Source organism: Sorex fumeus, unplaced genomic scaffold (assembly GCF_029834395.1).
Source record: "Sorex fumeus unplaced genomic scaffold, SorFum_2.1 ptg000191l, whole genome shotgun sequence".
Lineage (NCBI taxonomy): Eukaryota > Metazoa > Chordata > Mammalia > Eulipotyphla > Soricidae > Sorex > Sorex fumeus.
In genome coordinates this window covers 3527573-3555560 of record NW_026606248.1, presented here as the reverse complement: position 1 = coordinate 3555560, position 27988 = coordinate 3527573, and the positions used below count along the sequence as shown (strand labels likewise).

The 27988-nt window shown below is 43.2% G+C and overlaps 1 protein-coding gene across 2 annotated transcripts in view; it reads right to left on the bottom strand.

Moving 5' to 3' along the window:
• Positions 1–27988, bottom strand: part of FRMD4B (FERM domain containing 4B) — a 232287-nt gene that overhangs the window by 119282 nt on the left and 85017 nt on the right. For both annotated transcript variants that reach the window (XM_056108020.1, XM_056108021.1), the window contains exon 5: positions 14323–14407. In XM_056108020.1, coding sequence (XP_055963995.1) covers positions 14323–14407 — 85 coding nt within the window. The remainder of the gene's footprint in view (positions 1–14322; positions 14408–27988) is intronic.

The following is a 27988-nucleotide window of genomic DNA, read 5'->3' as shown; positions in this document are numbered from 1 at the left end:
CAAACTGCTAATTTTAAAAAGGAGTGATGGTTGGGGCCAGAGCCATAGTATAGCGGGTAGGGTGTTTGCCTTGCACGTGGCCAACCTGGGTTTGATCCCAGTCCCCCAAGCACCACCAGGAGAAATCCCTGAGTGCAGAGCCAGGAGTAACCTCTGAGCATCACTAGGTGTGACCCAAAAAGCAAAAATATAAAATAAAATAAATAAATTAAAAGGAGTGATGGTGGTAAATGCTAACTGATTTCTGGGATCAGAGGTAAAGACAAGGAAGGCTACTGAAATAATCCTCAGGGCAGACTACAGACATGTTTCGTGCACTTGGGCTTTTCCTAGCAGGCAGCATGTTGCCCAAGGGCTGGACCACAGTCTACACTCTAAATGCTTCCAGGTTTCACAGGGGCAGCTTTTGTATTTTCATACCATCACCACCTGGCACAGGTGGTTGTTTTGCAAAGGCGAGGTGCTCTTCTGCAATCTCCCAAGGAAGCCAAACAGGTTCAAGAGCCTTCACTTGAATGACAACTCAGACAACAGCACCCTCCTGGAGAATGCTTGACCCGGACGGGCAGTTCCTAACTTTCCAGCAGGTTATGTGCCAACAACAGGAGTGCTGAGGCATTTCTTAAATACTCTTTCAGAAGGGTTTTTTATCTCCCAGCCAGCCTGCGAAAGCCATTTGGCCCAGAATGTCCAGTGGCACCTCATTATTCAGCCCATTCAAAATATTTGGAATATGGAAAAGGGAGTTTAAACTCAGGGTATCATGGCATGCCCCGTGCCAAGAACAGACAGTCTCCATCCGCTGTGAGGCAGTCTGTGTGGTGCAGCAGTTATTCTCATAGGTGCTGGCATAATAGCATCTAGGCTGAAATTTTGACTCTCCTCTTATTATTAGTTAAGGAAACTAGTGTATATTACTCAATCTCTCAGAAGCCCCCATCTGCAAAATGGAGGAGAGAATATGCCTAATAAATTTAGAGTGAGAACTCAATGGATCATTACACAGAGTAACTGCCTAGTCAATTACATGTATTCAGTGCTTGTTAGTTGTTATCGGTCAGCTCTGAAACAATAGTCCTTGAGTTCTATGGTATTGAAGTACTTGCAGTTTTCCTGTAGCAAGGACAAAAAGGAAGATGAGATAAAATGACACTACTTCCACTACCCAGCCGTCGCCACACTCCAGGACTCTTTCTGGACCCACGCGGCCGCGCGACACATCATAAGACACTAAATACCCATCTTCTGGAATTGTCATACCATATTTGATAGGGTTCAAATATGGTAACACCTACAAGGGTGATTAGAGGTCACTCCAAAAGCCTCTATCCCTCTCGGAAAGACTGGCAAGCTACCGAGAGTATTCCGCCCGCACGGAAGAGCCTGGCAAGCTATCCGCTGTGTATTCGATATGCCAAAACCAGTAACTACAACTGGTCTCATTCACCTGACCCTGAAGGCTTCACCGACATGGCAGCACTGAGAAGGATGAGAAAGGAGAGGCCGACAAAATCTCAAGGCCGACCTAGGCTGCCACAACGAAGGAAGACAAAAATGATCGTCTGTACTTTCAATGCACGTACGCTAGCATCAGATGCATCCATCGAGGACCTGATGGTACAAGTGCGAATGATCAAGTACGACATCATTGGTCTGACCGAGACAAAAAGGCACGAATCTCACCATGCCGTTTTCGACACTGGAGAAGAATTGTTCCTTGGAACATGCGATAAAAGAGGTGTTGGAGGCGTCGGTGTCCTTGTCAACACAAACTTGGCCAAGAGCATTGATTCATTCGAATGCCTAACAACCCGAATCGGACGTTTACATTTGAATAGATGTGGCTCACTGCCTGCAGTTTCTATCTTCGTTGTCTACGCACCAACATCTCATTATGATGAAAGAGAAATCGAGTTCTACATGGAGCTAGAGAAATTCTATAAAGAAGACCACACCTTCTACAAGATCATTGTGGGTGATTTTAATGCCAAGATAGGACCGAGAAGATCAGCTGAAGAACTTCACATCGGGACCCATGGCCTAGAATGGAACGAACAGGGTGAGAGACTGTCTGAGTTCATCATGTCGACCAAGACCATTCATGGTAACTCACAGTTCCAGAAGGCAGAATCTAAACGATGGACATGGGAGTCTCCCGGTGGACGATTCCACAACGAAATAGACCACATCATATTCAATCGATGGTTTTGCCTGACTGATGTCGCTGTTGTCCCAAAATTTCAAATGGGATCGGACCACCGTCTCCTTCGTGCAAAATTCTACTTCACAGAGCGGGGAGAAAGGGCTGCAAAGTTCAAAAAGAGAACTCCCAGAATGACCACCAACTGGGAACTCTTTGGTACTATTGCGGCAACATGGGAAGATGCCATTGTTGACAACATTGACAAGGAATATGATCGACTGGTTCAGCACCTCCATGAATGTGCGAGGAATGCCAAGAGAGAGATAGCCACAAAATGTTGCCTATCTTCGAAAACTCTTGAGCTAATTCGCCAGCGTGGTTTGGCGCATGCCTCAGGCAAACGCAAGCTAACCTCCGAGCTTGCAAAGCAGTGCAGAGATGCGATCAAGGAAGACCTCAAAGAGAGAAGAGCAGAAGTACTGGTAGATGTGGCAGAAGCCGGGAAAAGTATTCGTAACTCCCGCCTGTCCTTCGCCAACTATAAGACCAAGATGACTGCCCTCCGACGTCCTGATGGATCCATCACATCCTCCAGAACGGCAATGGAGAAGATTATCCATGACTTCTACTCAAATCTCTTCGATAGCCATGTCCACTTGCCGACATACCAAATTCCACAGGATGGGTATGTCGTTCCCAATGTTCTCCCTTCCGAAATCCGACACGCCATTTCATCGGTAAAGAAAGAAACAGCACCCGGCCCAGACAAGGTCAGACCTGAACACCTGAAGAACCTGCCGTCAGTACTCATCAATACACTGGCTCGGCTCTTCACTCGCTACCTGTCTGAATGCAAGGTTCTGTCCCAATGGAAAACCAGCAGGACCGTACTACTGTTCAAGAAGGGAGACATCCATGACATTGGCAACTATCGCCCGATCTGCCTATTGTCTGTCATCTACAAGTTGTTCACTCGAGTCATCCTGAATAGGATTGGCAGAACACTAGATGAAGGACAACCATGCGAGCAAGCAGGGTTCCGCAAAGGATTCAGCACCATCGACCCTATCCACACGATAACCAAGCTCATTGAGGTTTCTCGGGAGTTCAAGATGCCGCTCTGCTTAACATTCATTGATTTAAAGAAGGCCTTTGATTCTGTTGAGACGGAAGCGGTCATTGAAGCCCTAGCCAATCAGGGCATTCAAGCCCAATACATCAGGATCCTCCGTGAGCTGTATTGCAGATTCACTACCAGGATCTCACCATTCTACAAAGAAGTGATCGTTGATGTCCAGAGAGGGGTGCGGCAGGGTGATACCATTTCACCGAAACTCTTCAGTGCCACCCTCGAGAACATCATGCAACGACCGGAATGGGAAGGAATGGGAGTGAAGATAGATGGTCAGCAACTACACCACCTCCGCTTTGCTGATGACATTGTTTTAATAACACCAAACATCAGCCAAGTGGCACAAATGCTGGCCGACTTTGACCGTGAGTGTGGAAAGGTAGGACTACAGCTGAATCTTATGAAGACAATGTTTATGAGAAACAGCCTTGTTCCTGACGCCCCATTCACTCTCAATCGAACGACCATCTCCGAATGCAACAGCTATGTCTACCTAGGTCGAGAGGTCAACATGAGAAATGACCTGGCACGCGAGCTGCGCAGGAGGAAGAGAGCGGCTTGGAACGCCTTCAAGAACGTCGAAGAAATAGCTAAGAGGACGAAGAACCTCTGGCTCCGGGCACATCTCTTTGATTCCACTGTTCTTCCTGCATTAACATATGCCTCAGAGACCTGGGCCCTACGCAAACAAGATGAGAACGCCATTCAGGTCTCCCAAAGAAGAATAGAAAGAGCTGTGCTTGGAATATCACGTTTCACTCAAATGAGAGAAGGAATCTGGAGTTCTGACATCCGTCGATGATCAAGGATCAGGGACGCTGTCTCATTTGCCAAGGTGTCGAAAATCAGATGGGCTGCTCACGTAATGAGATTTAAAGATGACCGTTGGACTAGAGCTGTTACTGATTGGATTCCACGGGATGTCAAGAGACCGCGTGGCCACCCAACTACCAGATGGTCAGACTTCTTCGTCAAGATCATGAATGATCGGTTTGAGGCCCTTCATGTTCCCGGAGCGAACAGATGCCATTGGGCTACACTAGCACGCGACAGGGACAAATGGAGATGTTACTGGCGCCTGCTCGAGCAAATCGACGACTAACGGGAAGTTAAGTGATTAAGTGATTAAGTGAGATAAAATGGAGGTGCTTTAAAGGGCTGACTCTTCCCTGGCATATTGCCACTTTTCCTACTTACTAGCTCTGTGAGATTAGTACTACATGGCCCCTCTGTTTTATTTGTAAAAGGGAATTAAGGGGATGACGAGATGGTACAGTGGGGAGGCGCTTGCCTTGCAAAGGCTCATCTGGGTGTGATCCCCCACATCCCATATGGTTCCCCAAGCACCATCAGCTGTAATTCCTGAGCATCATCAAGTATGGCCCAAACACGCTTCCTCCAAGCAAAAACAAAAACAAAAAAAGGGGACCAGATATTTCCCTTTTCATGAGCTATGTTGAAGGTCAAATGAGCAATGATGTTCTAATCTCACCTAAACATGGAAATAGGCAAACAGCTCAGGTGCTTAAGTACCTTTCTTAAAAAGCTGTATGAAGAGAGGTGGGCCTGGCATTAAGACTTTCCCTTAAAAAATCTCCATGTCATGATCAAAACATTGCATTTTTTTATTACTGTTTGATTTGGGGGACACACTGGGCGGTACTCAGAATTACTCCTGATTCTGTGCTCAGGTCACTCTTGGCAGTGCTCTGGGGACCATATGGTACCAGGGATGGATCCCAGGTCTCTCACATGCCAAGCATGTGTTCCAGCCCACTGAGCTATCTCTCTGGACCCAGTATGGCTTTAATGTATTTTCTCATATTTAAATTGTGCTGTAAGTTATTATCAGCAGTTCACAGTGGACAGAGAAGAAAAACACTGAATCATTTTGATTACCTTTCATAAAAAAGTCGCAGTAGTGGGGACTGAATCCAGCATACACATGTAAGGCATGTGCTCTACCAGTGAGCTATATCCCAACCTCATTTTTGGATGATTTTGTAAGGGCAGAAGTACATTAAGTCAAGTTTTATCATCATAATGAACAATATGGTAGAAAAGAACTTTACATTCCCTGATGCCTAAAAGTGAGTTTTTATAAAATAGAAAAAAAGAAAAGAAACTCTCAGGGCCTTTCCAATTCTGGCATGGAGCAGGCACCCCAAGAATAACTGCTGAATAAATAAACAACTTAATTTTCAGCATGGCTGAATCTGGTCTATCTCCAAGGGCTTCATAGTTAAAGTTTTCCCATACTGTTTTTAAAAAAGACTATTATTAATTTTTGATTGATATAAAATTACACAAAAACTCAATTGATTTTTTCCCCCTGTGGTATGGTGCTGAGGACCAAACCCAGGACTTGACACATACAAGGTGTTGTAAAGGTTCTATCACTGAGCCTCATTACTGGCCTTACTTTTCATTAGATGCTAGAGTGGACATAATTTTTTTTCTTTTCTGATGGGGGGCGGGGCATGTCAATGCTCAGTGGATACTCCAGGCTTGTACTTATGAATTATTTCTGGTTGTGCTCAGGGGATCATGTGGGATACCAGGGGTTGAGTTTGTGTCAGCTGCATGCAAAGCAAGTCCCCTACCTGGTGTACTATCTTAGGCTCTGGCCTCTAAAATTCTTTTTTAAAAGAACAATTTATTCAGTAAGACTTAGAAAATTATTTGTGTGTATGTATATATACATATATGTGTACATTATGCATATATACATATATGTATGTATTGTGCATATACATATATGCATGCATTATATATCTACTATATATCTACATATGTGCATATGAATATATATGGGTTTCAAGTGCTCAGGGCTTTCTCCTGACCCTGTGCTCAGGGATCACTCTGGTGGGGCTCAGGGAACTATATGTGGTGTTAGCAGGAATGGAACCCAGGTAGGTTGCATGCTAAGCAGTGTCTTACTGATTGTACTATCTCATTGGTGCTGGAAATAATGCTTTTTAGCATTTTAAGAATTTATAAATTAATTTAGATTAATTATATATCAGGTAAGCTGTTTTAGTCACTTTTTTGACTTCTTGGAAACAGACATTGATTATGAAGATCCATTCATTTATTTAATTAGTTACGATTTATGGGAATTCGTTCTGAGATAACCAAAGGAAAAAATCTTAATCCCCTTTTTAGATTATTGAGGAAATTCAGGCTCTGAAATAAGGTACACTATTTCTTTCAAAGTATTGAGGGTTACTAAGGCTTATTCATTGTGTGTGAGCAATGGTATTTATGAAACCATTGGGAATCAACTGGTATCTCAAATAACAGATGCATGAGGTTGAAATTTTTGCATGATATAAATTCATATTTAGATAATTACAATAGCACAGCGGTAGGGCGTCTGCCTTACAAGCGGCCAACGTGGCCGACCCGAGTTCGATTCCTCCGCCCCTCTCGGAGAGCCCGGCAAGCTACCGAGAGTATCTCGCCCGCGCGGCAGAGCCTGGCAAGCTCCCCGTGACGTATTCGATATGCCAAATACAGTAACAGCAAAGTCTCCAATGGAGACGTTACTGGGCCCGCTCGAGCAAATCGATGAACAACGGGAGGGCCTTTATCTTTACCTTTTTATTGAACTTCATCACAAGTCATATTTCTTACTAAGCATGTAAGGAAGTATATAACATTATTTGCAAGTAAGAGCTTTCTCTTCTTTTCTGTGTAGCTGTCCTCAGTGAAAGGAAAGAAACTGACAGTTGGATAAATTATCTGGTATGGAGGAAAAAAATATGTGTAGGGGGAATTAGTGTAGAAGGGAGTACTTTTCACTTTGAGATCTAGGAATAATCAGGTACCTCCACCAGTGATTTATTTTCATAAATCTCTACTGGGCTTGGAGAGAGAGTGTAGCAGGTAATGTACCTGCCTTGCATATGGCTGACCCAGGTTCGATCCCCAACACCACACATGGTTCCCTAAGCACCAGGAGTAAACCCTGAGCACAGAGCCAAGAGTAAGCCCTGACTACTGCCAGGTGTGGCACACCAGCAACCAAAAAATCCAGATCAATAACCCACCTTATGTGTGTTTTTTCATCTAGGCAATGTTCTCATAAGATATATTTTCTCCTATGGCTGTGGTTAATCTGAACCTCATTCCTGAGGTATAATGGTATTAGACTGTCAGACATCTTATGATATTACCTGAGGGCTTGGGGTTTGGATTAGCTGTAGACAGCATGCCTTGTCTGAGTTTGGTCCTGCTTTCCACCCCAAGGAAACAGGCATTTCGTTTTGTAATTGTTACCAGTCATCTACATATTATTTATAAAATATTCAATTTAGGGATTGAGTAAATAGCTCTCCTGGCTGTGCTCATGCTTTGCACCCCCCGTACCACCTGGTCCCTCAAGCAACTACCAGAACAGCTGGGTGTAGCCCCAATACAAACAAACAAAAAACAAAGTGAAATTTCTTTTCCTTTGTCAAAATAAATAGAACTCAGAAAAGTTACCAAGAGAAGTATCATATGATATATATGATAGCAACATAGCAATCAAATGACCAAAGAAACAATTCTACTGGCTTACAGCCAGCAAGGCAATGAATACAACACAAGGGTAATTGTATTTCTCCATGAAGGAGAAGCTAAGCAACTGTTGCTTACAAAATGTTTTCCTGACTCAGTAGGAGTGTACTTGATATATAGATGTCTACTTATTAAGTAACCCTTAGAAAAGACAGGCTTGCCTCATAAAATTAACTGAAACTCTGATTTAAATACTCCTTTTTAACAGGATGGAATAACAAGGATCGGATGTACCCTCTCACCTGAAAAAAAAATAATAAAAAACTAAGAAAAAGAAAAGAAATAGGAGACAAGTATTCAAAAACAATGAATGTTAGGCAACACAGCACAATGAACTCCATGATTGCTTCCAAAGGATGCTCTGGGATGATTTCCAGGCTGTAGAGGGGAAATCTGACAGAGAAGAATGGACTCTAAATTGAGAAAAAAAGAGCTGAGAGACTGATGAGACTGAAATGAATAGATGTGAGAGCCAGAGAGCTTATATCTAGCGCTAGAGATGCCCTGAACTCCACCAGGAGTGATCCCTGCACAGAGCCAGGAGTAAGCCCTGAGCACACTTTGTAGATCCCAAAAAAATAAACAAACAAACAAAATAACGAAAAAATACTGAAGACCTACACATTGTTTGATTGAGTATTTAACATAGAACTGATCACCTTTTTGTGGAAAGGTAAGGCTATGGTTGGGGAAAGAACCATTTGAAGGCCCAAAGTGATAATAGACTTGGCAGGGCCTTGCAATGTGGCCAACTGGGATTCGATCTCCAGAACCCCACAATCCCCCAAGTCTTCCAGTAGTGATCTCTGATCACAGAGCTAGTTGTAAACCTTGAGCACTGCCAAGCATGGCTCTCAAACAAATGATCCCTGAGCTCAGAGCCAGGAGTAAGCCCTCAGCACTGTCTGGTGTTACCGCCAAACAAACAAGCAAAACAACTATCAGAAAAGAGGAAGGGAAAAGTGCGTGTTCCTCATTTGCCTGTTCCAATTAGTCCAAATGGAAACACTCATAATTCATGGAGCACTGAGTAAAGACTAACTCTGGGGAAGATCTAACTCTGGGGAATAATAAGATCTAGAATGAACAATGCAGTGTGCCAGTCTAGCAAATTATAAAATATATGAAAAAAATTTGTACTGCATCTAAGTAATTCAATGATCATAAAACAAATGTCAGAATACTTATTGGAATATGAAAATATGCAGTACTCCCAAATCCCAAATATAAAATTAAATACTGTTCAATGGCCAGTAACATTTCCAGGCATGCAAATCAGTAAGGAAATGTCACTCATAATGAGGTGATATCTGAAAACCAATCTGATAAAAATACCCAGAAATGACACAGATAATAGAATAAGCTCAAAGAAGTGTGTAGCCCTTAGCACAACATAATCAAGTGTGCACGCATGGCAGTGAAGTGTGCAAGACTCTCCACCCTGCCCAGTGACAATGGAAAACAAAACACAAAAACCACTCATAAGAGACACAAAGAGAGGTTAGAGACATAGTACAGTGGGGAGGGTGCTTGATTTGCACATGGTCTACTCGGGCCTCACACCTAGCCCTACAGATGTCCTGAGCCCTGTCAGGAGTGATCCTTGAGCACAGAGTCAGGAGTAAGCCCTGAGCACAGTTATGTGTAGGCCCCAAACTAAAAAACTATCACGGTCACGGTCCTCCTGTTGTTCATCGATTTGCTCGAGCGGGCCCAGAAACGTCTCCATTATGAGACTTGTTGTTACTGTGTTTGGCATATCGAGTATGTCATGGGTAGCTTGCCAGGCTCTGCCATGCAGGCGAGATACTCTCGGTAGCTTGCCGGGCTCTCGTATCATAATAATACACATCATAATCAAATTGCTCAAAGCAGTGATAAAGAGAAAATCTTAGAAGCAGCCAGAGATTAAAAGATGGTTTTATAAAAATAGTAATGATATCACATGTATCTATATGTAAAATGTATGATGCCAACAGCATAAAAGCTGATAGGAGAAATAGAAATGAATATTGTAAGGTTCTTATAAGACCATATGAAATGGTCTAATGTTACTAGTAGGTAAACTGTATAAGTTAAAGGTTAAGGTTAAAGAATAAAAAAGAATTTACCACACTAACAAAAATAAAAAGAAATTTACAATAATTGTATCAATATCAAGTGCAGCATATTTCAGAGTAAAAACTATCACCAGGATAAAGATGATCATTTTGTGGTATATACTGAGCCATAAATAAGTCTTGGGACTAGAGTGATAGCACAACAGGTAGGCTGTTTGTTATAAAAGTCTCAATAAGTTTAGGTTTAACTCATACAAAATATCTAATTCAATACAAAGAAATAAATAACAAAAACATCTGAAAAAAGATACCCCATTTTTTTTTTTGCTTTTTGAGTCACACCCGGCAATGGACAGGGGTTACCCTGGCTCTGCACTCAGGAGTACCTGGTGGTGCTCAGGGGACCATATGGGATGCTGGGAATCGAACCTGGGTCAGCCGCATGCAAGGCAAACGCCCTATCCGCTGTGCTATCGCTCCAGCCCCAGATCCCCAAATATTTGGAAACCAAACTTCACCCTTCTAAATATAATGGGCAAATAAATATATGTCAAAAAGTTAGAAGCCCTTTTGAAGCAAATGAAAATGAAAACACAACACCAGAATTTACAAGGTTACTAATCAGTATTTATGAGGGAATCAAAATGCCCCAAATTAACAAATCTTTCATCAAGTACCTTAGTTCCTGTTTTAGGAAACAAAACTCTGCAACAAATGATTCTGTAGCAGTTGAATATTCATATGCTAAAAGGTAAACTTCTGTCCATATTTTGTGTCACATACTAATGTACACTCTGGGCTGGAGAGATAGTATAGCAGGCTGGACACTTGCCTTGCAACCTGAGTTCAATCCCCAGCACACTTTATGATTACCCTGTACACTGCCAAGAGTGATCCCTAAGTGCAGAACCAGGAACAAGCTCTGAGCACTGCTGTGTAGGGTCCCCAAACCAAAACCAAAGAAACAAAAAATTAACCCAAAATAAATTACAGACCTTAAGGTAAAACTCTAAAATTCTGGAACACAGGAGAAAATCTTTGTGTCCTTGGGTTAAGCAAAGCTTACTAAGATACAATATCAAAAGTACAATCCATGAAAGATATAACCTGGTAAAATGGACTTCATTTAAAAAAAAATAAAGAATGTCTTTCAGTCTTTAAAGACACTACAAAGATAATGAAAGGCAAGACACAGAAAGAAACTATCTGCAATCCTCATAACTGAAAAAAGTGCTTGTATCCTAAAAATACACACTCTGAAAACTTAACCTAAAGAGGTAGACAAGGGATTAAAATATAAAGAGAATATATTGATGGTAAGATATGTATATGAAAGATGTTCACTATCATATATCATCAGAGAAATGTAAATTAAAATCATAATGAGATACTGCACTTACACAGTCATCTGTGCCCAAGATGAAAAAGACTAACTGCGCCAAGTATTGACAAGGACGTGAAGGAACTAAAACTCAAATACTTCTTGTGGGCAACAGCACAACCTCCTTGGAAAATAGTTTGGCATTGCCTTAAAGAGTTAAACACAGCTCTGCCATAGGAATTAGCTATTCCACTTTTAGGTAGTTACCCAAGAGAAAAGAATGCACAAGTGCTTAAAAGGACTAGTATATGAATGTTCATGGCAGTTTTTCTTTTTCTTTTCTTTTCTTTTTTCTTTTTTAAATGTAGGAGTACTGCTATTTATTCAACCACTGATTAGATGATTGAATTGGGCATGAACTCCACCTTACTTTTTATTGATTGATTGATTTTTATAATTTTATTTCAGAATTTTATTTATTGAATCACTATGAGAGCAGTTGCAAAGCTTTCGGTCATACAATGAAACACCTGTACCTTCACTAGTGCCCATTCTCCAACACCAAAAACTCGAGTATACCCCCATCCCACACCCTCCCCCTACCTGTGGGGCAGATGATTTCCACATTACTCTCTCTCTACTTTGATTACATTCAATATTTTGACACCAGACCCACCATTATTATTTGAGATTTTACCCCAACACTCAGATCCATGGCAGTTTTTCTTGTGGTAAACTAGTACAAATATTTATCAATATCAAACTAGTACAAATATTTATCCACATTTGAACTTTCAGAGGTGACTTAACTGTTGTGTATGAATATGATAATTTTATTATTGTTTTTTTGGGGCAGCTTCCAGGACTTACTCTTGGCTCTGTGCTCAGGGATTACTACTGGTGGGGCTCAGGGGACCACATGGGGTCCTGGGAATCAAACCTGGATTAACCGTGTGCAAGGCTCTACCTGCCGGACTACCGCTCCAGCCCAAATGATGATTTTTTTAAAATATAGAAATCGTACCCAGCAATACTAAGGTAGGGGTGAGGGGATGGGGAGCATGTGGTACTCGGGAAAGGGACCAGGCCTCCTGTGTGCGAGGTAGGTGTATATGTGTATGTGCACATTCCACTTGAACTGTGTCCCGACCTTCCATACCGAATTTCAGTGATGCTCACGTGAAACTTTTATGATGGTATTGTAAATGGTAATTAAATAATAAAAATTACAATCCCACAAATATCTATCAACAAATGGATGTTTTGTAATATATATGTATATGTATATGAACAATCACAACATATATCTTAAGCTGCACAACACTCACTTGTCATTACATCTCAGTAAAGCTGGACAAAAAAGAAGGGAAAAAACCCAAGTGGATAAAAAATTTAAGGTATAGTCATACAATGGACACTATTAAGCAATAAAAGAGTAGTCTATTGATATACAGAACACTACGTATAAATCTTAAAATAGTTATGTTTATTGAGAGAAGGTGAAAAGATTTATTTACTATTTGATTCAAAGTCCATTACACTCAGAAAATGTAATTTAATGTGAGAAAAAAGTAGATCTCTAATTTGGGGACAGATCATATTGAGTGTGCTAACTGTTTTATGTGAATTATATGTCGAACCTTATAAAATGACACGTTTTAAATATGTACAGTCAATTACATCTCACTAAAGCTGTTTAAAGAGTGAGAACTTCTGCCATTTCTGAGTCGTACACCAATCAAAGCTTTGTGTGTGTGTGTGTGTGTGTGTGTGTGTGTGTGTGTGTGCGCGTGTGTGCGCGCGCGCACCCTAGGAGACAGGAAGACAGGGAGAGAGTGCAAATGTAGGTGCCTTAGATCAAAGTCTGTCTCGCTTGTCTTTCCAGGTTTGGCACCATCCAGCTGTCCCTGGTCACCCCGAGAGTTAGGGTGGTACGTATGAGCGGATGCTGGGAGCCAACCTTGGAGACCATAATCTAGAAGTGTGTAGCAAGGCTACGAATGAGCAAGCTCAACCCCAGACTCCTTGCCATTTCCGAGGCTATGGCTGAGGACCCAGAGTGGAGAACTTCATGGCTATGTCCGTTTGCAAGGAGAAAAGACACATATGGAGCATCTTTCAAACTTTTAGAGTGATTTAATATAGCACAACATCCTAACACAGGATCATCTTCCAGACAATTCATGGTGAGTTTTAAGTTTTAAAATTTAATTAATTTTTTTAATTTTTGAGGCTTACCTGGCAGTGAACAAAGTTTACTCCTGGGTCTGTGCTCAGGGATCAAACCTGGTGATACTTGGGGATTACATATGTAGTGCCAGGGATCAAACTGGGATCAGCTAGGTACAAGGCAAACACCTCAATCTCTGTGCTATCTCTCTCCAGCCCATGATTGGTTTCTAATTTTATAAAAAGCAATGTGTCCACTACATTGGATTGGATATAAGAACAATAACAACAACAAAACCCCATCAAACATTACAACAACAACAAAAACTCTGATCCCCTACTACAGGTAATTGCAATAGTGCTTTAAAGCACTTGGCTCATGCTGCCTGCCCCCATGACAGGCTGTTTCATTTGTGGCACCCCAGAGGTGGGTGGGTGAGGCTCCTCCCCGCCCCAAAAAAGCCAGCCCCATCAGCTGAAAAATGTCCAGAACTCAACCACCGCCACTCTCTACATGCTTAGACTGAGCATGAATGAACCTATTTCTTGACATCTCATACTTCTCACTACTAATATTCCAAGAGTAATGCACCATATTTGATGGAGTTAAAGTAGATGGCAACCAATCTTAGAAATATATATATATATATTATATATATATTCAATATATATTCAATATGCCAAACACAGAAACAAGTCTCAAAATGGAGATGTTACTGGGCCTGCTTGAGCAAATCGACAAGTCCTTTAAAGATTGCTGCCTTCCCATTCAGGGTTTGAGAAGAATTATCTTGATGGAAGAGAGGGGTGAAAATATCAATGGAAAACAATATGACCTATTTTTTTTCATTGAACATGAAAACACAGGGAGTGTTGTCCTCTAAAGCTCCCGTCATCTCAGTCCCTCACTGATCCTATCCAAGGGGCCTCTTACCTTGTGCACACAAGACTTCGCATTCAGGAAAAACAGCTCCACCGTAGTTTTATCCTTTAAAAATGATATGCTTTCGATGTAAAACCTGCAAAGCAATATAGAAATTGGTTCCTTCAGATTTCTTTCCTTCTCTTGGTATGATTTCATCATTCAGTTTTCCCCCAAAACCAAAGGATTTGATGGAGGCGGGGGGGTGGGGGGTGGGGTGCGGTGGAGTGGGGAGGGGCAGGGGACCTGCAGTGTTAGAGATTCAATGCAAGCCCAGTCAGTGCACGCAAAGCATGAGCTCGGCCCTTTGAACCATCTCTCCAATCCAATACAGAGAGAATTGTGAGGAAGTAGAGGATGGTGTTGCTGCTTCGTGTTTACTCCTTTAAAAGAAATCCATAGAGGCCAGAGAGTAAGATTCTTCTCTTGTACATAGCTGACTTGGATTTGGTCTCTGACACCAGGTATGGTGCGCTGAGCCCTACCAGGAGTGATCCCTGAGTGCAGAAGCAGGATTAAGCCCTTCGCACTGCCGGATGTGGCCCCCCAAACAAAAATGAATCATTAAATAGTAAATCTGTACCACAGTAAGTATGTTTGTAGTATGTGTCCCCATATTTGCATAAATGCACATATACAGATAACATTTTTTAGGGGTTTTTGTGCGTTGGAAAGTGAGTTAAAGAGAAACCCAAAGTGGTGACCAACTGAAAAGTCGGCTTTATCCCTGTTGCTCATTTTTGGATACACATTCTGGAAGCTCTTAATACCTCAGACAGCTTCAAAACAAAATCAAGGTGAGTTCTGAGAGTTGAATGAGAAGTCGGCTGAGTAAGCCCATATAATTAAATCCTGAGGCCAGTTCTCACCTCAGTGCTTTTCAGACTTGGAGTTGAACAGGCAAAGTTCAATCTCGCCCTGCCCCCCCTCCTTCTTTAACAGGCCAGACTCCAGGATTTCCCTTGGCTTGGAGCCAAACTCTACACAGTACTTAATTCTGGTTTTTTGTCATGCAAATCAGATGGTTCACAGCCACACTCTACCCCACCCCAACCCCCTAGCCTGGGCCCCTTTGCTCGCCAGCTCAGGGAGGGCAGCGCTGACAGCTCCAGAGTGGGAGGGGAGGGATGTCTTGAACAGCTTCTGTTTGCAGAGTCTCTAATGCTGAAGCTGACTGCAGAAGGCTGAGCTCAGCCCTGGGGTGGGTGAGTGGGTCAATGAGGTAATGGAACTTTCCCCCACCCCCTTCTTCAGTTATTGGAGTCTTGACTGATGAATATGCATGGAAAGAGGTAAGATTCTAAGACTTGGTTCAGGCCTGGAGAAGAATTTGCTCTGGGATTGGTGAGACTAAAGGTGACTAAAGGGCTAATGGTTAACCAGCACATAGCCAGCTGATCCTCAGTTCTGCAAAATCCTGATCCGCCTTGGTCTTGGGTGTTTGCCCTTTGGATCACCCTCTTCAAGAAAACAAACATATGGGGGCTGGAGCGATAGCACAGTGGGTAGGGCGTTTGCCTTTCACGCAGCCAACCCAACTTCGATTCCCAGCATCCCATATGGTTGGATGGGAATTACGCCAGGGGTAATTCCTGAGTGCAGAGCCAGGAGTTACCCCTGAGCAGAGTCAGGTGTGATCCAAAAAGAAAGAAAGAAAGAAAGAAAGAAAAAAAAAAAAAAGAAAGAAAGAAAGAATTCCAGGAAGAGAAGGACCCTTTATATTTTTATTTATGAGGGTTTGTTGCTGACAGCAAGATGGGGGACCATGCTAAAGTTCCTTAGGGAAAATAGTATTTGAAACCTGAACTAGCCTGATGGGGGCCTTTGCCACAAAAGACCCACCTCCAGAGCCCAGAAAGCCACTGAGATGCAGAAATCCAGGCCCCAGCACCGGTGGGACCCTGAGAAAGAAGCTGGACCCCAGAAGGACAGGCTCCCAGCCTAGAATCAGGCCACATGAAGAATATCAGAAGACCAACTATGCACAGCCCTCCCCCTTGGCAATCACCCTTGCAAGGGCCTAGGGAGGCCAGTTGGGGACTGTGTCTAAACTAACTTGGCAGAGGAAGAAGCATGCTTGAGTTCCATGCTTTCAGACTTTGCCATTGGAATATGTACTGGGCAATCTGTTCCGGAGAAGCCTGTGTTCTCTCTTGAACCCCTATCTTAGTGGACCTCCTTTTATTGATTCAGTAAACTTATTAGAGTTCATTTTCATCTCCGAAAACTCTTTTCTGAGGGAAAGGTGAGAAACCCAAAAGGCCTGGGTAAGATCTAGGACTGACTTTCCTTTCCTGCAAAGTGCAATTGATTGCTTCAGCCTAAGTCCATGGCTCCCTGAGAAACTGGGTGGCAGGATCATTTCCCATGGTGCTGTTCGGGGAAGGTGCAGCCTGACAGCTGCCTGTTTGTGGTGCTGGCAGGCTGCGAATGTTGGTGCCAGGGAGGGGCTCAGAGCAGACTTTCTTTTTTTTTTTCGGGTCACATCCGGCAATGCCCAGGGGTTACTCCTGGCTCATGCACTCAGGAATTAACTCCTGGCGGTGCTCAGGGAATCATATGGGATGCTGGGAATCGAACCCAGGTAGGCCGCATGCAAGGCAAACGCCCTACCCACTCTGCTATCACAGAGCCGACTTTCATCAGTCTTTCATTTCCCAGGGACTTCCCCAGGTGACAGAGGGGGGTAGAGCACAGATGTAGATTCCCTTCTTGAGACTTCCACCTCTTTTCTCCCCACTTCACATAATCAGTCACCCTGGGAACCACCACTCGCAACTGGCTTATCTTGCTGGTACGTTAAATTAATGAAGAAAAACGATGAGGTTAGGGAAAAGACAAGTTATGGAGGGAAATGAACTGCAGAGAAAGACAGGCTCTGGGATCACAAAGACCTGGAATCTGGGGCACTGCCTCAATCATTTACCTGTTGGGTGGTCTTGGCCACGTGAGTCACCTTTTGCTGCTTCTAAATTAGGTCTCATCTCTTTTCTACCCTGACCTCAGAGGATTTTAGAAGGATTTAATGAAGGAATATATGTAAAATCCAAAGAAATATTAGCTATTGTTAATAAACATCTACTCTCTGAATTGTAATGCTGGAGGAAGTGATTTAAAGATTTAGAGTTCTTGGGGTTGGAGCAATAGTACAATGAGTAGGGCATTTGCCTTGCACGCGTTCAACCCGAGTTTGATTTCAGCATCCCATATGGTCACCCGAGCACCACTAGGGGTAATTCCTGAGTGCAGAGCAAGGAGTAACCCCTGTGCATTGCTCGGTGTGACCCAAAAAACAAAAAAACAAAAACAAAAACAAAACAAAAAACAAAGAAAACTCATCTATCAGTAACTTTATAAATCACAGTTCTGTCATTAAAAATAAATAAGATAGGGAAAGGAGCACCAAATAAAGAGCGTTGGGAGGATCCTCCCAGGATGGGAGAAGCATGCTGAAAGTAGACTATAGACCAAACATGATTGCCACTCAATGCCTCTTTTGCAAACCACAACACCCAAAAGGAGAGAGAGAATAAAAGGGGATATCCTGCCACAGAGGCAGGGTGGGCGGGGGGATGGGGGTGGGAGGGATACTGGAACGCATGGGAGTGGAAAATAGGCACTGGTGGAGGTATGGGTGTTTGATCATTGTATAATTGAAACCCGGTAGCTTGCCGGGCTCTCCGAGAGGGGCGGAGGAATCGAACTCTGGTCGGCCATGTTGGCTGCGTGCAAGGCAAACGCCCTACCGCTGTGCTATCGCTCCAGCCCTGACATGAAGTGAAGAAGTTACCATTAGTTTATAAGGAATCTTCTCATACCAAATTAACACATGAAACTTTACTCATTAATCTGGTGCTACCATCGCAGCTGCCACAGAACTAACACTATTTTCATTTTCACCTTTTGTCTTAAAAGTGAAAACCATCTGAGCGGGAGCAATATTACAGTGGGTAGGGTACTTGCACACAGCCTAACCAGGCTCGATCCCCAGCACCCCATGAGGTTCCCTGAGCCCCACCAAGATGATCTCTGAGCATAGAGTCAGGAGTAAACCCTGAGTACTGCTGTGTGTGGTACAAAAAGTGGAAAGATGTCTTTCTATTCGCTAAAAAAAGGTACTAATGCCGGTCCCTGTCAAAGCAAAGTGGTACAATGCAAATTTTGGAAAAGTGGGAGATAGATGTATTTCATTATCTCTAACAGAAATGTATTAACTGTACACCATCAATGAACTTTCATACTAACAAAGTTTATCATTCTTTGTTAATATTTGAAATTAAAGCCCATTTAAGGTCTCCTATTGTTCCCTAGCTTTTATTTGGGGGGAGGGGGCGTACTCCAATCAGTGCCCATGAGGTGTGAGGGCCCCACTAGTGATTCTTGTCCAATCAGGCTGGTGGGTCAGTGCACGGCAGAGACTGCAATGCTGCTGGGCCCTGAGTCTGGTGGTGCTGAGGTCTCAAAGCTGTACCTAGCTTTGTTCAGGGACCATGAGGTGCCATGAATCAAGTCTAGTTTGGAAGCATGTGCCGTAACCAGGCATGTGACCTAAGCACTGCACTAGCTCCTGTCCCCATCCCCATGCTTTCCTGGTCTGATCCTGGGCACCACATATGTCCCCTGAGTTCCACCAGGGGTGACCCCTGAGCACAGAGGCATGAGTATCCACTACACAGAGCCAGATGTGGCCTAGAACCCCCATCCCTATCCCTCCCAAACCCCACTTAATTCTGTGCTTATTATTACCACCCCCACGCCCATATTGATCTGAGCCACATACACACAGACTTAAACATTGTGACTGGATATAAAAGTAAGGCAGGGGTCAGGGAGAGAAGAACTCTGCAGGGCATATTCCTTCTGCTCAGTCCCGAGTCTCTCTCCAAAATATGGGCAGCATGTCACCCAACCAGACCAGTCAGATTCTTTCACCTTGGGATGTCAGTATGATTGGAATGTCCCAGAGCTCAAAGGTGGTGGGGGTCTACTTGCTCTGCCACTGGAACCCTGATGAAATTGCCCATTGTTCTAAAGAATAATCTACCTGATTTTTAGATCGCCAAGAGCCCTGGAATTCTGATTTTTCTGAGACATTTAAAAGTTTAGTTTTCCTTCAGTTTTCTCTTCTTATTTTTTATTTTTGGCTTTTTGGGTCACACCGGTGATGCTCAGGGGTTACTCCTAGCCCTGCCCTCAGGAATCACTCCTGGCAGCGCTTGGAGACCATATGGGGTGCCAGGGATCGAACCCAGGTCGATCGCATGTAAAGCAAACACCCTAACCACTGTACTATCATTCCAGCCCTCTCTTTCCCACCCCCTTTGATTTTGGACGCAGTGCTCAAGGCTTACTGCTGACTCTGCTCAGGGGTCACTCTTGGAGGTGCTCGGGAACATATACATAGTACTGGGGAGAGCTGAACTGGGGTTGGGGTTGGCAACTGAGAATTGAACTGGGGTTGGGGTTGGCAACTGAGAATTGAACTGGGGTTGGGGTTGGCAACACGCAAGACCTGAGCCCCGCTACTTTCTCTCTGGCCCCTCCTTCAATCTGCTTTGTTAACCATAATTACCAAGTCTTTTTTTCTTTTTGGGTTACACCCGGCGGTGCACAAAGGTGGTGGGGGTCTCCTGGTTACTCCTGGTTCATGCACTCAGGAATTACTCCTAGGAGTGCTCAGGGGACCATATGGGATGCTGGGAATTGAACCCGGCTCAGCCTTGTGCCAGGCATACGCCCTACCTCCTCTCTACCCACTGTACTATCACCCTGGCCCTCAACAGTTGCTTTGTTAACTGTTGCTGGCAAATAAGGAACCTAAAGTAACAGGGACTTTCCTGTGTGCTACAACACCTACATGCATTTCAATCAACCTCCAGAGAAGCTGCAGGCAGTGTACTATGAACCCATTTGGCAGAGGAGAAAGCTGAGTTATAGAAATGCAAACTTAACTTTCTCAAGTCATATGTGTAGTTCATGCTGGAACCTGAATTCACACCTATGAGACTTTAATATTCATAGTCTGAACCAACGTGATACAAAGCTTTATTCTGTGATAACAACCTCGATAAAATATAGCATGTGTTCAGTGCTTGGGAGTCCCAAGGGAGGGACGCAGTGGACTGAGCAAGGAGAATACTGCTAACCTGAAATCCATGGCACCAGGTGTCACAGGAGAGAGACTGCTGACCTGAGTTTTAAAACATGCATGAGCTCACCAGGTACAAAGAAGAAAAAGGCATTGCAGAGAAGGCCTGCTAGCCAAACCAATTCTCTTGCTTGCCTTCGAGAATTTAAGAAACTGAAGGTGGGAGCTTGGTGGTTTCATGTCACACCAACTTGTGACTTGTCCAAATCTAAAGAGATACCTTTAAACTAAAAACTGGCTACACCTGGTTTCTGAAGCCCGTTGCCGCCTCTCTCTGAGGTGCAGTTACCAGGTTCTTATCTTGTTTCCCACCATTTTCTGGCGACCTGCCCAGCTGCCTTCTACCTTTCTGCAAAGGCATCTGATTACCTGGGCTATGGATCCAGAATCCCATCTCTTTCCTCAAGGAGGCCATTGTAAGGACTTCGTATTTATGAAGTGTATGAGATGTATGTACAGTCAGTGGGGAAAACGTTCCAAGAGTACCTATCAACACTTAACCATGAATGGAAAACAAAATCTAGGGTTTTTTAGTCAAAGAACTGTCCCAGGCTAGTAAAACAAAGACCATCTGTTTCCACCCTTTTCTACAAAAGGGTACTGTTTCCTTTCTGCATTCTTATTGGGAGCTGTTTTTTGGGGGGGTATGGAGGGATCTAGTGGGACACACTTGACAATACTCAGGGATTACTACTGGCTCTGTACTCAGGAAACACTCCTAGCTGTGCCTCCCGGGGCTATATGGGACGCCAGGGGGTATAGAACCCAGGTCTGCTGCATGCGAGGTGAGCGCCTTATCTGCTGTACCATCTCTCTGGCCTCTTACTGTGATTGCACTATGATTTTGTCATGGTGAAGCCCATGATCAAATTTTCAGCCTCAAAATGAACCTGAGCAGATGTTACAGAGACACAGAGGCAAACCTCCCGGAGTTAACAAGTGCAAATTTGTTGGGTTGCAAAGATGGTACAGGGATCAAGGCACTTGTCTTGCCTGTGGCTGATCCAGGTTTAATTCCTGGTCCTCTGAGCAGTACTGGGAGAGGCCCCTGCATAGAAAGTCAGGAGTCGCCCTTGAGCACAGCTAATTGTGGTCCACAAACAAAAACAAAACAAAACAAAACAAAACAAAAAGCAGTTGCGATTTGAAAATTAACTTTTTTTTAAAAAAAATGTATTTTATTTCCTGTACCCCTCCTCTTTTATTTCCTTTCTTGATGAGAAAGGGCATTTACTAAACACTAGTCAGTGATTAAAGAAGGTCACAAGTCTAAGACAGGACCAAAAGAGGGAGGGTGACCTGCCAGCTACAGCTCACAGCACATACATGCGTGTCAAAAAGTAGACACTGGGGGGCTGGGGCAATTAGCATAGTGGGTAGGGCATTTGCCTTGCACGCGGCCGACCTGGATTCAATTTCCAGCATCCCATATGGTCCCCTGAGCACTGCCAGGAGTAATTCCTGAGTGCAGAGCCAGGAATAACCCCTTGCATTGCCAGGTGTGACCCAAAAAGCAAAAAAAAAAAAAAAAGTAGACACTGGGCTGAACCTGGACAGTCACCAATAGGTAGGAGGCACACACACACACACACACACATGCACATACACACACACACACACATATATATGTATGTATACATCCCCCACATATATATACATATATATATACACATATGTATATACTTTGGGGGAGGGAGTTAATTATTGTTCAATACGATAGACCAGAGAGACTGCTCAGAGAGTTGAACCACATACTTGAGTCCTGGATTTGGTCCCTGATGCCACATGGTCCCCCAGCACCACGAGCAGCAACCTTGAGCACTAGCTGGAAGTAGGCCCAGAGCACCACTGGGTGTGGCCCAAACACCAAACAAGCAAAGTCAACATCAAGGACTTGGCAAGATGTTATTTTAAATTCTCACTCCAACACCAATTTGCATTGGAACCTTGGCTAGCTACTTGGTTACCCACTGCTGGGAAAGATTTAAAGGGGTTTGGACCATACACGAGGGTGAATCAAATGTGGGGAATCCCTCTGGGGTTTGTGAGATCCAAGGCAAAAGCTTAAACTTTATATGATCTCTGTGGCTCTGGCTTCGCTTGCTTGTTTGTTTCTTTGGGGGCCACACCGTGCAGTGCTCAGGGCTTACTCCTGGCTCTGTGTTCATGGCTTACTTCCAGCAGTGCTTGGGGGGCCATATGGGATGCCAAGGTTTTAAATCTGGATCACCCATGTATGTGGCAAATGCCTTATCTGCTGTGCTATCTCTCTGGCCACTAGACTCACCTTTCACACTTGCTCCCACACCAAAGGAAAGAAAGAAGTTTAAAGTGCTCAATATGATTGACAGCACAATGTTCATTAGTCAGTAGGTACAGTGGTGACTATTGTGATGTTATCTTACTTCTACCTACTCTTTTGTTTCTTTTTTGGCCACACCCGACAGTACTCAGGGCTTCCTCCTGGCTCTACACTCAGGGATCACTCCTGGAGGGCTCAGAGGACCATGTGAGGTGCAGGACCCAGGTCAGCTAAGTGTAAGACAAGCACCTTATCCACTGTGCTATCTTTCCAGCCCCAACCTACTTTATATTTCTAAATAAAATACCATGCCCATGGTTTGACTATGGAGAAAACCCACACTGGAACTTTACATCCTTCGGTGTTCTTGACCCTTCAGAACACTAATTCTTATACTGCCTTAATTAGAAGCTCTTTAAAAATGGAACTACATATGTAAGAATGGAAATTTCAGGTATTTTTCCTGAACTCTTTTCTCAAAGATATATGATGCAACAAAGGAGTCTATTTTGACAGAGCATGGGAAAATACTGGGAAACAAATACTGTCCTGACCAGTTATGACTTTTTCTCCTCAATGGAGCGTATTTTCTTTGTTTTCTAGGCCTGGGTTATGGCTGCGTGATGTCTTCCAAGAAGATGAGTTAAGCAAGAAGTGCTCAATTATTTCTCACTGGGAACAATGCTGAGTTTGTGACTGTGGTCCAATGAGTGCTAAATTAAAATGCCTCATTCTAGCTTTCACTCAGACACTGCAAGTAATTTTAGGCACTCCCGCAGCCACCTGCCTAAGTAGGTTCCTATTAGATCCTAATCCACATTCTGAACAGAGATCTGTTTAGTTCTCATAATGACCCCACACCGTCATCGTCTCACTCTGTAATACATGCTGAACACAGCACTGTGGTTTCGTGTATTTCACTTTCTCCAAGTTATTATGCAGCACTCGTGGGAGTCCATACGTCCTCTTTCATCTCTGGGAGAGGTGCCGCTTTGGAGAATTCCACCCAGGGAATCACTATTTGCTTCACTCTGTAACTCCTCTGCCAGGAAAACTTGTCCACTCTGGATTTCCAGGCATTGCTAGGAGAGCCAGAAAGGCCCTCCAGGTGAGCCTGCAGAGACTTGCTGGCTGCTCCTCTCTCACAATGAGACTCTCTCTGGGTTTTCCATAGAGGGCTGGAAGCCCAGGAGGATACGGATCTTGCTGTGACCTGTCTGAAGGGGAGGAAATCCAGGTCATGTGAATTCTATGTGCTTTTTTTTTCTTTTTTTTTCCCTTTTTTGGTGGTGGAGGGGGGAGGGCATAATTAGAAATGCTCAAGGCCATATCTGGGTCTGTGCTTAATGGCTATGCCTGGTGATGCTCAGAATAACATATGTGGTGCCAGGATTTGAATGAGAACTGTGGCTGCAACTATATGCCAGGCAAGTACCGTAAGCTTTGTACTATCTCCCTGGCCCTTACTTCTTCATAATAATAAATATCAATTTATCATTATTATAAGGTTCTGGAGCCATACCCAGCAGTGCTCAGAACTTACTCTTGGCTCTGTGCTTAGGTATCACTTCTTGTGGTGCTTGGGGAACCATAAGCAGGGCTGGGGATCAAACCTGGGTTGGCACCGTGGCTTAAGCCTTGTATTATTTCTTCAGCCCTCTTTTTCTCCTTTTCTTACCCCCACAACAAATCTAAAAAGTCTGCTCTGATCTTCCATGAGAAGAGCAAAGATCATACATGCTTGATTAAAGAAGGCAGGAGGGAAGGCAGGAGAAGTAAAAGTTGGATAGGGTGATGACATCTGGGCATAATGAATAATAAAGACAAAAGAGAAAAGTGGATAGGTTAGCCCAAAGTCTCAGAAGTGTTCGTATTCAATAGCTATATTATACAATATGGAATTTTTGCCCCCTGAGCATGTCTATTTACACCATAAAAATAATTACCATTTATTGAGAATCTAGTACAGGTCACACACACGCATGTCCAACAACCCTCTGTCCTACCACCAGCTTCAACTTCATTTTACAAATAAGAACAGACTCATAAAGGCTGCTGAAACTTACAGTGTCATTAAATGGAAGAACTGGGATTTGAGCTAAGAATGATTCTAAAGACCAGTTCTTAATGGGTGGCAGATGCATTTGGTAATGTTGAAGACCCTTTTTTATTTATTTCTTTTTTCTGGAAGTGGATTGGACCAAACCTGGTGGTGCACAGCACTCACTCCTGGCTCTGTGCTAAGGAATCATCCTGGTGGTGCTCAGGGGATCATACAGATTGCCGGGAATGAAGGGTGAGCCATGTGCGAGGCAAGTGCCCTACCTACTGCTCTATCTCTCCAGCTCCTGTTGAAGACATTTTCTGATTGCCATGACCTGTAGGGTACTACCTGCATCTATTAGGCAGAGACCAGAGACACTGCAAATATCCTAGAGGATAGCAGAGTTCCCTATTACAGAATTACTGGGCCCCCAAATGTCCATGACTTGACTATGGGGAAAACCCACCCTTCATGTCTTTGACAACCTTCAATGTTTTTGACATCCTTCACGTTATTGACATCTTTCAATGTCTTTGACCCTTCAGAACACTAATTCTTTCCTTTGGCCCCCCTGATTTCACCCTGAGGACAGATTACAGAAGACTGTGATTTCTATAATTCCTGAATAGGATCAGAAAGGACACAGAAATATAATCCCGAAAGAAAGTGGAGTCAGGACTGAGCAGTTAATATGGATTCTACATCTTTCTGGAACTGTCATATGAATTATTCATAAGTCATATGAATTAGTTGATTCTCAAAGATGGAGTCCACTAAACAAATACATGGATATTCAAGAACTGGTTGGGCTACTTAAGAGGTCAAGGTTGCAATGAATGCAGTCAACAGTCACATTCCCCAGGTCCTGGGATATTGCGTGTTCAGCTGGGAGGATGGTGGGTGGACAAAGAATTCCGACTGACTCACCCCTGCCATCTCCAGAGATCCTCTCTTGAGCTTACAGTAAGATACATCAAGTCAGATGGTTCACTGGCTTTTTAGTGAAATTTCTCTGAAAGAAACAAACTTTCCCGTCTTTTCCTTAATGTAAATAAATCATCTACTCCTTGATGGGTTGAAAGAAGCCATGGTAATTCAGGCACAAACAGGTTAACTTCGTTTTTAATCACCCTTAGTGCTTGCACAAAAATATCTTCATTGTAGGAAAAATTTGTTTAGATATGCGAAAAAGTTCCATAATCATTCTACCTAGAGATTTATCAATCACTATTGACATTTAAGATTTTTTTCTTAAAATTTTTATTTAGTACTGTCTTATGTGGGCTGGAGTGATAGCACAGTGGGTAGGGCATTTGCTTTGCATGTGGCCAATCTGGGTTTGATTCCTCCATTCCTCTCGGAGAGCCCGGCAAGCTACTGAGAGTGTCCTGCCCACATGGCAGAGCCTGGCAAGTTCCCTGTGGCATAGTTAATATGCCAAAAGCAGTAACAACAAGTCTCACAATGGAGACGTTACTGGTGCCCGCTTGAGTAGATCGATGAACAACGGGAGGACAGTGATACAGTGCTACTGTTTTACATAAGTTCTATCATATTGCATAGTTTTTTTTAATGCTGGGAGCATCTTTCCATATTAATACATCTCAATCTTCACCAGATTCTTTATGTACTGTTTTGGGGTTCATATATTTGGCTCTCTCTTAAAGCTGGACTCTGATGGACTATAGTCAAGAGTTAAACTTCAGTTAAACTCATTCTATAGGTGGAATGTTCTACAATTAGGATGGGGTGGTGAGAGTGTTCAGCAGTCTTTTTAAAGGTTCTTTGTTTGCAGCAACTTCACAGAAAGGAAGCTGTTTCCCCCATGTATCCTGTGAGTGCCCTATAACGTGGGGGAATTTCCAGTGCCACAGACACGGTTGAGGGTGAGGTCCCTGAGTGGTCCCTTACCATCTGAGGGCATAGCAAATGTGACTTGAAAAGAGGAGCTGGAGTAAAGAAGAGGAAAGACCAAAAAAAGAGAGAGAAAGCAAGAGGTGTTATGAAGCATAAGGGGGAGATGACGCAGAGATATCAGTGTGTGGAGCTGGGTGGTACCAGCCTGAGCTCCCTCGCTTGCCCTCCCCTGAGGGACTGGGAACTTTTCCAGTGAAGTCATGCCAAGTCCCAGCTCTCTGATTTAAATGCTTTTGTGCTTGCTCACTATCAAGCCTTTCAAATGCTCACATCTGGCCTGCATTACCAGAGGCCCATGTGTTTGTGGAAGATAATTTACAGCAGCAGATAACAAGCTTCAGCCTGGAGGAGCTGCCAGGATTTGGGGGAAGAGACTGGATTTATATGAAAAGAAAGAAATGGTTAAATAAATTATGGGGTACCAACAAATTGTGGAGTATCTCTACATGTCACTCATATTTCTAGTCGTGTCATCAAGACAAAGGTTTAATCCTAAATTCATAAGGGGAAAATCAAGTGTCCTCCCTTTAAATATTTTCTTTCCTCTAAGTAGAGTGTTTGGGGAGCAGCACCCTGAAAAAGTATCTTCTTCCTCCACTCTGTGGGATTCTGATGCTGAGCTCAGAAATCAATGGTAAAACACACACGGATCCCAGTGCCTGCTTTATTTATAAATATCACCCCTTCCGTATAAAAGTATCTTCACTGTAGGAAAATGTATATAGATATGCAAAAAATTTTTCATTATCATTCTACCTGAGGATTGATCAATCACTATTGGCATTTAAGAACTTTTGAAAGAAAAGTTGTATTTAGTACTGTTTTCCATAAGTTCAATCATATTGCATATTTTTTATGCTGGAAGTATCTGAGGTTAATGCTACATTTCAGTAGACAGGAGATTTCTTGAAACTGGAATCTTTCTTTCCATAAACATTACAATGAAAAAAATACTGTTTTACAATATTGTCTCAAGTTTGTATAACATTTTGGCAAATTATTTAGAGCACCTAATCTCTCTTTAATTCTCACTATCCCCTTATCAAAGACCACAAATTACTGCCTCTCAAGCACTGTGTTAAAAATCTGGGTCAAAAGAAATGCCAGAGTTGGGGGATTTTCGAGTCAGATGGGGGGTTACTGAGGTTTGAAAAATTTCCTGGATGACTCAGTTATGAACCCTTTCTCTCTTGGAGAAGCTTTGATATGCAATGCACTGTTTAATTTCTTATTAAGGACATTATCTCTTCACTGTAAAAATGTTATA